The sequence below is a fragment of the Brassica oleracea genome, chromosome C2 (assembly GCF_000695525.1).
Source record: "Brassica oleracea var. oleracea cultivar TO1000 chromosome C2, BOL, whole genome shotgun sequence".
Classification (NCBI taxonomy): domain Eukaryota; kingdom Viridiplantae; phylum Streptophyta; class Magnoliopsida; order Brassicales; family Brassicaceae; genus Brassica; species Brassica oleracea.
Genome location: NC_027749.1, coordinates 46,770,524 through 46,781,483, shown reverse-complemented (window position 1 = coordinate 46,781,483; position 10,960 = coordinate 46,770,524). Strand labels below are relative to the sequence as shown.

The following is a 10,960-nucleotide window of genomic DNA, read 5'->3' as shown; positions in this document are numbered from 1 at the left end:
TATCGGCGCCTCCATATAAAAAGCCTATCCTATCTATTTTATTGGCTACACTAGTTTTATTAAGACAAGTTGAATTTTGGGATTTGAGCTTTTGTAAGGGCGACGGGTTCATCCTTCTCATCGAGAAGAACAACCTGAACCCTAGTTTATTTCTTCTTAATCATATCATGTGTATTTCATTTTCATCTTCTATGATTCCTTGCATCATGATTGAGTAGTCGACTGTTAATCTAGGGTGATAGAGTGCATATCGCAACTGAGCATAGTTATGTTATTGTTTAATAAATCTTCATTCATTCATTGTTTAATGCTTACACTAAACTGATCATCTAGCGTTTGATCCTAGGTTAACTTGTGCATCAAAAGTGTCATAGGTTGCTAGATCTTGCATGAATGATCATTGTGTCCTTGGCCACGTGAAAGTAGATGCCAAGGCGCATTGTGAACAGAGTGGACTTGTTTAATAAGGTTCACCATCAGATCTCAGACCAAGCGACATTTTAGGCGCTGAGTCTGATCGGTAAAAGGAACAGCGACATGATAGCGTGCTGTTCTAACCAAGTGATACTGAATCGAACCTGAATAGTTGCTTGGTTGCGGTTGTTCGCACTCGTTACTCACTCTACATTAGCTCTTTTTAATTTGAATCCATTTACTCATTTGTTATTTGTTTCCTGCGTCATTCTTAAACTCAAAACCCATAATTGTTCTTAACTTAATATTGAACTCACAAGAGTAAAATGTAAACTGATTATCTGGATTGAATCTCAAATATTACAATTACAACTGTTAAACATGACAGTAGCAAAGATTCATTTTTAGTGTATCATTAACGAACACTTATTTCGTTTTTTTGTTTTGCTTGGTGACTCTCTCTTTCTCTAGTATTTAGCATTCTTCTCCAGTTGTAATTTCCCTATATCAGATGCTTTCGATTAGCCAAGACATGACAAGGGTTCAAGTCATCTAGGCAAATAAGCAGTGATTAATGAATAAATGATAGTCAAGGTTATTGGCAACAAGACTTTCTGAAAGGTTCACCAACTAGAGAGTCTAAAGATTAGTCTCACCCGACTTTTTTTATGCAGAATGAAAATATAAATGTAGAAAAGGAAACTTATCCGACTCCAAACCTGCAATATTGATGTTTCTGACAAAGAACACAAAATGCAAAGTACAGTCATTAATAAAATATACAAAATCACATTCGGGATACAATTTTCTGAAATTAGTTCGAAGTTTGAAACTTGGAACAAAAAAAAAAACCTCCCCTTGGGGATTAGTCTGGACCTCGGCCTAGGATACTAAACAAAAAAAAAAAAAAAAAAAAAAAAACTTGGAACATCTTACACCGGTTCTAAGAATACCAAAACCGAATATATTTCATGATATTCGGTTTGGTTCTCTACTTAAACCGAGAAGTTATTTAGTTTCTATAAATTTAAGTACTGAAAATAACAAACCAAGATGGCCTTCAACCTCTACTCTCCAGTGAGCCGAGGCATCCAGTGCGGCAACGTTGTATTCCTCGAGCGAATTAGGATTCCGGTATCTTCTTCTCCAACTTCATTCATTTGCGATGTGTCCCTATAAGTACTACATAAACGATACACATTATGCACGTGGCTACACAAAATATCAAGGATATACAAATGATAATTTTGCAATGTTGATCTACATTAACTTGCTATTATTATTAATCAATATTAACACATTATAACTACTAGTTTCATATATGCGTTGTCAAGTGAAATCAATATATAGAATGTTGAGAATTTATACCCGATAGACAAGGGAGGGTGGGGAGAAATAGGTCCTGGCAACAGGTGCGGTGTCTCACATGGTGGTGTTGAGTCTAACCCTTGGCTGATGTTTTGCGGCTCAATGTCTTCACCTTGATCAACCTGCCATATTCAATATATGTATAACTACCTAATATATTTCGTTTGGGAATTCTTTTAACATTCAAACATAAATTAAATATATGCAATCGGGATATTTTAGACTAATCTCTGAAACTTTAAACTCCACATTAAATAGGATCCAAATCTCGTATGTAGGCATAGTCAAAGGTTTTGTCATCCGTTTCACCTTCTTTGTTAGCTGTTTCTTCAGTTCTTTGAGTTCCTTCTCCTATGCCAACAAAAGATCCTATATTTATTAATTTAATTCAGAAACTTAAGTATTCTAGACCGAAAATATGAATTTGTGTTTCTTATTTGAAAAAAAATGAAGAACAGCAATCTTGAAGATTGCATATATAGTCCAAGTATTACGATTTGTACAACCCAATCGCGAAAAAGACCTGCGGGTACCTCAAAGACGTTTGCAAAGTACAAGACCATTATATGACAACAACAAAGAGTAATTATCTCTAAACCAGTATATTACCTTTTTCTGGAGCTGTGCTAAGGACTCTACCATGAGCTGGTTCTGTGTTCCCAAACCAAAACAATAGCTACATTATTAGATGTAGTATATCTATATATCTATGTAAATATATGCATACATACACTGAACAAGATTAGACACAAACCCTTTTGTACAAATGATCTATGCATATAGATCGTAGATGTATACAAAATGTAAGATAATTCTCTTTGTAGAAAGATAAAGAACCTTTCTAGAGCGAGTTCTCCTGAGGGAAGTATCAAGTTGCATCTCCAGACTCTGAAGCTCTCTGATACTTAGAGCATCTACCTCTTCTCCTTTTAAGTGCCTTGTTATATGAAACAAACAAGTTTAAAATGAAGATGCAATTTATTATATTGTTTAAATTTAGAATGTGTGTATTAAATGTATGAATGATCTTTTGGTAATATTTTTTTAACCTTAAGCTTATTTGCATAGCATCAATCATCCTCAAGAGCTTCGAACATTCGGTCGAACACTCACCCTACATACAGAAGAAGAAGTAGAAAGCAAAAGTTACCCAAATTTAGGATAGACAATGTTTCATATCTAATAGATATTTATTTATTTATGTGCTCAAGAACCTGCGAATCCAAACTGGGTGTAGGAATGTCTTGACCGGCGTATGAACACCTCTCATATCGATCCAGAATTCTCTCCATGCTAAACATCAATAAATAAAACTTGAATGACCACTCAATGTAAAACTATCATCATACCGCATGTTTAACATAATCAATAATTTATCTTTTAAAGTTAATATACTCTTTTTCTTTCTTATGTTATTTTGGAAAGATAAACAAAAACATTTCAAGATTTATATGCATGTAATGTTTATTTACAATTGAGAACATTGATCTACCTTTCCATACATTTTGAACAATATATTTATAGACTTAGGAGTTAGGACATATGATATTTGGATTATTATTTTAAACCCCCGAAAATTTCAAGAGAGAACATGCCCTTGAGTAAAGGGATTCTCATAAACCTACTGTCGGTAAATCAGTTAAACAGAGTATAAGTGGCCAAGTAGCCCACACACAAAGTTTACACTGTGAAATCAAACTTAAGATAGAAACGAGTTTAATTACGCGCTTCTTTACACCCAGTACAACTGAGCCACCACAGGCGGGATTACAGACACTATTTACAGTAATCCTTAGACTAAATTGATTATTAGATCAAATTTTAAATTTCTTCATCACGTTTTCAATTTTTTAAAATATTTAGACATATACTACTTAAATCTCACAGGCTAGAAAGTATATGGGTGCATATGTCTATGTTTATTGATGGGGCTAAGTGGATTTAAGTGTTTAATCTACTTAAGCGGTTGTGGTGTATAAGTTGAAGTTTATGCAGGTTTCAAGAAGATTATGAAGGGACTTCAAGCTTTGCTCAAGGTGGAGCAGAGAAAAGTGAGAAGAGATCTATAAGAGAAGACAAAGAGATGCAGAAGATGAGCTGGTTTGCTCAAAGCAGAGTTGGTTTGCTCAAAGCATCAGGAAGGATCGGCACAAATGAATGGTTATGGACTTGGACCAAACAGGTGGAGTATTGTGAGGTTTGGTCAAAGCCCATCAGACATGTTCAATGTTGGACCGGCTTACAAAAGTTACGCGCGGACAACATATAGGCCTAATCGTTGAAGCCCATTAGGTCAAGTGTTGATACAAAGAAGGAGAGATCACGACAGAGATCTCCAAGCAAAGCTAAGCGTGGCGAAAGCCAAGTCTCTAGGAGGCAGGAGCCTCAAGCATCCATGGAGTGCTTCCATGGCGTCTCTTAGAGAGATAGAGTAAGCAAGACATAGATATGTTGTTCTAGGCTTAGCTCTTAGCCATGTACTTCTCTTGTAATCTCTTTATACTCTCTAGGGTTTATATACCCATGACAGAGAGAGTAATGATGTTGTAAACCACATAGGATGTGTTTTCCGATACTTCATAGTGGATGTTGTGGATCCTGGATCCACCCCAAATGTAGCGCACTGCGGCCGTGAACTGGGTGAAAAATTCTTGAGTCATGAACAAGGATGAATCATATGAGTAGTGAAAGGGACATGGGTATTATGAGCTTGTATTCCGTAAAAAGTGGGTATCATAACCCCTACAAGTGGTATCAGAGCATAGGCTCATTGAATCATGGAATCCACGTCTCGAGGAGGAGAGACATATGAAGAAGTTTCCAATCGAGACAGAAGAAACTCGCAAGGTTTAATGGAAGCTGGTGGTCACGTGGTTCTACACACGTGGAAATATAATCAGAGTTAAAACCAGAGGATAAACCGAGTTACAAGATCAGGTCAAAGAGATTTTCGGTTTACAAGAGAAGAAGAAAAACTGTTGGACGTTCTTCGCAGCAGCTGCACAAGTTTATGGAGAAAGGATTCACGAGTCAGTTGAATCGGTTGAGATGATTTCTAGTTATGAAATCAGGGTTTCGCTAGAGTTCTCCAGGGGTGTAAGAATCTGCTACTATGTAAGAAGGACTTCGGGTTACTCACAAGATAAGATGGTGGCAGGCTGTTAGCATAAGAAAGAATGGTTTCTGGTTGGTAGAAGAAAGTCAGAGGAGTCACCAAGTTAGTGTGACTGAAACAGGCTGTACCTCCACGAAGAGGAAACTAGAGCAAGGGAAAAGTGTGTAAAAGCCTACACAAGTATATGCTGGAGCAAATTGCTATTTGTGGTAACAGTATGTAGCCGCTTTAGTGAGGTCGTGAGAGTAACACGGTAAGTTTGTGGTTGTAAGGAGAAAGCCAGAATAGTCACCAAGTCAGTGTGGCAGGAATAAATTGTACCTCCACGAAGAAGCAACTAGAGCAAGGACAAGGTGTGTAAAAGCCTACACAAGGGTATGTTGGAGGAAATGGCCATTTGTGGTAACATCATGTAGTAGCTTTAGTGAGCCCGTGTGAGTGAGAGTAAGAACCAAAGAGAAAGGTGATTCAAGGTTAGACTTAGCTTGAAGATTCTGGTCAAAGACAGAGAAAAATGCGCAGGCGGAATCGGGTTGAATAGGTTGTTACGACTGGTTGTAATCCTGAGGAAAAAGGGTATGAAACAACAGTCATCAACACTTGTTCAAGAAGCAGAAAGTCGCTACCACAGCTAGTAGAAGCGTGTGTGAGTTATACCTTAGAGGAATCGTCAAGGATGTCTGAGTTGGAAATTCAAGATGAATAGACTCAGAAGAGAAGTAAGGGACGCCGGTCTGGTGTCATGATCATAGGTGTTAAGGTGGAGCTCTCGTACAAGAATTGGAGCTCACAAGCAAAAGGAAAAATTTGCAGACTTGACCGGGTCGGAACTTCATGCTTGAACAAGTCATGGTTCAAGTATAGTTACAGTTGGAGAAACTCGCCATGAGACTCGAGTTTGATATATGAGAAGCTGTAAGGGATAATCTCAGGAGCATCACAGGCATAGATGATGTGAGATAAGGTTAAGAGGCCGACAGGAACAACAAACAGTTGCAGAAACTTAGTTACAGAGACATGGTACTTCTAAAGGGTTATTTGATTCAGGTGGAGCCACTGAGATTATATAAGGACTGATGCATCAGGGATATATATAATCTGATTCCAGGTGGAGTGAGTCACTGGTTTAGAAGATGTCTTGATTGGTTCAGCTGAATGGTAAAAGTTTTGGTTAGCAACATGGTCAACTCAAGGGAGTAAGAGCTGAAAGGAAAGGTTATTCCATGACAAGAGGATCGTGGATATGTTCAGAGTGTCAAGGCCAGAAGTGTCAAGATCAGTTAACAAGTACAAGGCGCATCATAAGGAGTTTGTAAGAGGAGTCTTACATAAGGTAACTTGTAGGCAAAACAAGTGAAATTGGCATATGTATCAAGAATACACTGCAGTGAGGTTTGATACAAAGGACCACAAAAACTGAGCCGAGTATGATGCATGGAAACACGCGGTGAGGTACTAAGTTAAAACTCAGGTATTGAGCGGTGAAAATGAAGAATTGTGAGATGAAGCAAAGTGAGAAACTGTTAGAAGAAATTTCAGGGATTGCAAGGAATTGTCTTACAGTTTGTCCATCTCAAGAAGGTTAAGACTTGTTCTCCACAAGCAGGCTCATCTTAAGCTCAAGTCATGGAACTGAAAGAAGCTTTCATGAAGGTCTAAATGCAAGGAAAAGTCGAATGCATTTAAGAGAAAAATAACCGGTGGAGTTCTGGATATATGGTTGCATCACAGGGGAATATTGAGGCAGTGTCCTCAGGAAAGTCCATTAGCAAATGGCCAGGTACCCATCGATGGCCAGGTACTTATCAGGCTAATGGCGGGTTCAATGACTAACAGACGTGTTCAAGTCGTTGATGGTGATGTACATGTTTGTGTTTGGAGACATCTTAATACAAGAAGGGTATTGAGATAATGAATTCACAGCTGAGAAAAGGAGGGATATCAGGAATTCTAGATAAAGATATCACAGGCAGCTTGTGAGGAGAGCCAAGGCGTATCATGGATTCGATGGTATGAGGCTCAGTTCATTCAACTAGCAGTGGGGTCTAAATCTTCTAGTGGAGGTTTTGTTATTGCAGAACAGTTTGATCAGATGGTGGAGCAAAGATATTTTGTGTCGATAGTCTTCCTAATCATGTGGTTTTAGGCGGCGTGTCCTTCAAAGACTGTTCCATAGATATGGAGCATTAGTGATTTGAAGGTTTGCAGTTGGTTCTAAAGGGTTCAGTGAGACATCAAGGTTCTACTACAACATGAGGGTTTCACTAGGATTGTGTCGAAAGTCTGTTCAGCAAGGTGTTTAGCTGGATGGCAGGTTCTGTTAGAAATAATGGTGGTACAAAAGGTGTTCAAGGATAAAGTGGTTTAAACAAGTAGAGAATCAGAAGTTGTTTCAGGACTGAAGCATATATGGTTCGAAGGATGTTTTACAGAATTGAAGGACTTTGATTCAAGGCTTAATGCACATGAGTGGAATCGAAAGGCCAAGGAGGAAATCAACTTGCAGAAAGATGTTCAGTTTTCTGTTCAAGCACTTGAACAGGTTCGTGATTTTGACAGCATGGTTGTGTTGTTGATAAGTTCACGAGGAGTAACAAGATATGAACTAACACGACGTCAATGAGGAGTTGAGCTTGACACTTGGAGTGTAGCAGCTGGGTTCGCAACTCAAGACACTAGATGAAGGTGATGAAAATTCAGAATGGCAATGGGATTGTCACATACCTTTAATCAGGTGTGATGTCTATGTTCATTGATGGGGCAAAGTGGATTTAAGTGTTTAATCTACTTAAGAGGTTGTGGTGTATAAGATGAAGCTTATGCAGGTTTCAAGAAGATCATGAAGGGACTTCAAGCTTTGCTCAAGATGGAGCTGAGAGAAGTGAGAAGAGATAAGAGAAGACAAGGAGATGCAGAAGATGAGCTGGTTTGCTCAAAGCATCAGGAAGGATCGACACAAAGGAATGGTTATGGACTTGGACCAAACAGGTAGAGTCTTGTGAGGTTTGGTCAAAGCCCATCAGACATGTTCAATGTTGGGCCGGCTTGCACAAGTTACGCGCGGATAACATATTGGCCTAATCGTTGAAGCCCATTAGGTCAAGTGTTAATACAAAGAAGGAGAGATCACGACAGAAATCTCCAAGCAAAGCTAAGCATGGCGAAAGCCAAGTCTCTAGGAGGCAGGAGCCTCAAGCATCCAGGAAGTGCGTCCATGGCATCTCTTAGAGAGATAGAGTAAGCTTGACATAGATATGTTGTTCTAGGCTTAGCTCTTAGCCATGTACTTCTCTTGTAATCTCTTTATACTCTCTAGGGTTTATATATCCAGGACAGAGAGAGTAATGATCTTGTAAACCACATCGGATGTGTTTTCCGATACTTCATAGTAGATGTTGTGGATCCTGGATCTACCCCAAATGTAGCGCACTGCGGCAGTGAACTGGATAAAAAATTCTTGAGTCATGAACAAGAATGAATCATATGCGTATGAACAAGGATTAATCATATAAACAGTGAAAAGAACATGAGTATTATGAGCTTGTATTCCGTAACAAGTGAGTATCATAACCTCTATGGTGTATATATTTTCATGTGAAGATCGAGGTTAGTCCTAGGTTTGACCAGAAAAAGAACAAAGCAAGGCACAAAGCTCCATGACAAAGGCTTGCCATGCTTCCAACAACATTTTTCGGTATATCTTACTTCCTGTTTACTATTATTAAAATCATGACTGAAAGCTCACTCCTATATATAGTAGATTTGGTTTCTCTCTTTAGTAATTTTGTGTACATATAGTTATTTTCAATACGAATCCATCCCTATAAAGATGATAATTTGCACTAAAACTTTTTATGATATGTTCTTCCTATATATAGTAGGGTTACTTCTTTTTCCGTTTCATTAGCACTAATTAGTGATAGTGTTTATCAAAAGATGAGAGCTATTGTAATTTACATGAACCTAGGACATCGGGATAATTTGAACGGTGTCATCATAATATGTCTCCTAGTATTAGTTTTACTGTTTCGGCAAACTTTTATCTCATATTCGAAATTCCAATAGAAATAAGGGATTATCCATCTTATTACACTATTACAGTATAACTTACAAATAATAAAAGCTAAAACAAACAATTACCTTTCTAATTTGATCTTTCTATGTATGTTCTCCTTAACGATTCATTAAAAAGCAATTGCCTTTTTAGTTAAATTTGTTCATTTATAATTGAATTCTCAGATAAAATAATGACTACAAATTTTAATTATGTTAAGTTGTTTGTACCAAAATTTGTTAGTTAAAAACTCATCAGACTTATTTTGTATGAAAGATCTTTTGAATTCGAGTTACTAAAACATATAAAACAAACTTTAATTTAACACAGGTTACCAAAAAAAACTTTAAACTAACATGAGTAATAGCCAACGTAATCTACCTTTGAACATTATAAGATCTACTCACTGGTGCAAACCCTGCAGGTCGGAATTAAAAAAAAATTTTTGTAGATTTTGTAACAAATTTAATTTTCTCTTCAGCCATTTTCCTATAATCCCACCATTTTTGTAAGCTTGAAGAAAAAATACACACGTAAATTAAAAGAAAGATATATAATTATATTATGGCATATGTATTCAACTTATTTGGTTTACAGTTAGCACATTCTCAACAATCGCTGTTATATCTCGCAGTTTTGGTTTGATCACATAATTTTCTATACTCACTTATGCTTATGTTAATTAATTTGATTTATGTAGAATATATAATATTTCATTTTTATGTTCTTCCCTAACTTAGAGAAGCAAGAACTAATTAAGCAGATATGTATGAACTAAGCATGTGTATTAATCTCTCTCGCACACATACATGTCTGTGAATCATCTATTTAATTTGATCAAAATATCTCACTCCTCACTCTATTTCACATCAATATCCACTACCTAATTAGACCCACCACTCCAAGAATAGATATGAGATCTTTTTCTTAAAAGTAAATTAAGTAATAGTTCTTGAAGAAATTCAAACCTGGAGCCAGCAGAGTACTCAAAGAGCTTGCCTTTTGGAGAAAAGACAATCAAAGCAACATCAGCATCACATAACACTGAGATCTCTTGAGCTTTCTTCACCAAACCTGTTCTTCGCTTTGAAAACGTCACTTGTCTCCGTATCTTGTTCTCGATCCGCCGTAGCTGAACCCTTCCCCTTCCCATTCCGTCAAAATTTCCTCAAGAAACCAAAGAAAAAAGCTACAAAAAGACCTTACAACCTTCACGAGGAGAAAACGAAGAAGAAGAACCCTAGATTCTCTTTCTAAAAAGAAAAAAAGTAGAGTAAGATGAGAAACTACGCAAGATTTTAATGTAAGTTTCTGTTTGTGTGAACTTGGTTTATATAAATATGTTAGACACACAATGGCATATGGAGGAAAAAAAGAGAAAGTATCAAATGATACAATTAGGGAAAGTGAAAGAAGAAAACTAGTATTTATGTCAATGTGACGGAAATAGTCTTCAATTATTATCATTACTATATCAGTTAATGAAGTAATTAATTAACTAATATTGATGTTTTTTATTGTACGGAGTTTGGCCGGTTCTAATTCAATATAGAACCTGTTATTATCAAGATTAAAGATCTACTAACAAATGCTGTGAATCCATTGGATCTTTTGACCGATTGGTCTAAATATATGAATAGATAACTAGATAGATATTTAAAATATTAATACAGAACTTGACCTATCGTAATGTTAACCACCACAGGATAAAAAATAATTTATTTGTATGATAAAACAAGTTTTGGAAACCCTTAAATGGAATTAAGAAAAAAAGAACTTGGAGAATATATAGGTTCTAGCCTAAATCTCGTAGTGAAAAAATAATAATAATAAAATAAAAATAAATGAGAGACAATGAAGGATATAGATGAAAGACCAACTAATAATTTACACATATTTTGTTCACGATATTTCAGGTTATAGCATCTCCAAAAGACACTCTATAATTTCAAATATGAAGTTTTTTTCTCTCTAAAAACGAATTACAATTTGAAGTTTTAAAGAGTGAA

General features: G+C 36.6%; 1 protein-coding gene across 2 annotated transcripts; it reads right to left on the bottom strand.

Annotated features, from left to right (window-relative positions):
- Positions 1–1,312: 1,312 nt before the first annotated feature.
- On the bottom strand, positions 1,313–10,302 carry LOC106325882 (truncated transcription factor CAULIFLOWER A-like). Of its 2 annotated transcripts, none has more exons than XM_013763933.1 (8): positions 9,920–10,302; positions 2,997–3,075; positions 2,832–2,896; positions 2,620–2,719; positions 2,392–2,433; positions 2,092–2,133; positions 1,783–1,904; positions 1,313–1,596 (listed from the first exon to the last, which is right to left on the bottom strand). In XM_013763933.1, exons 1-8 carry the CDS (start codon positions 10,102–10,104, stop codon positions 1,482–1,484), a joined length of 750 nt encoding a protein of 249 aa, XP_013619387.1. In that variant the 5' UTR covers positions 10,105–10,302; the 3' UTR covers positions 1,313–1,481. The 2 variants fall into 2 exon arrangements, with proteins under 2 accessions (XP_013619387.1, XP_013619388.1); XM_013763934.1 differs by having other exon boundaries at positions 1,313–1,587.
- Positions 10,303–10,960: the final 658 nt, after the last annotated feature.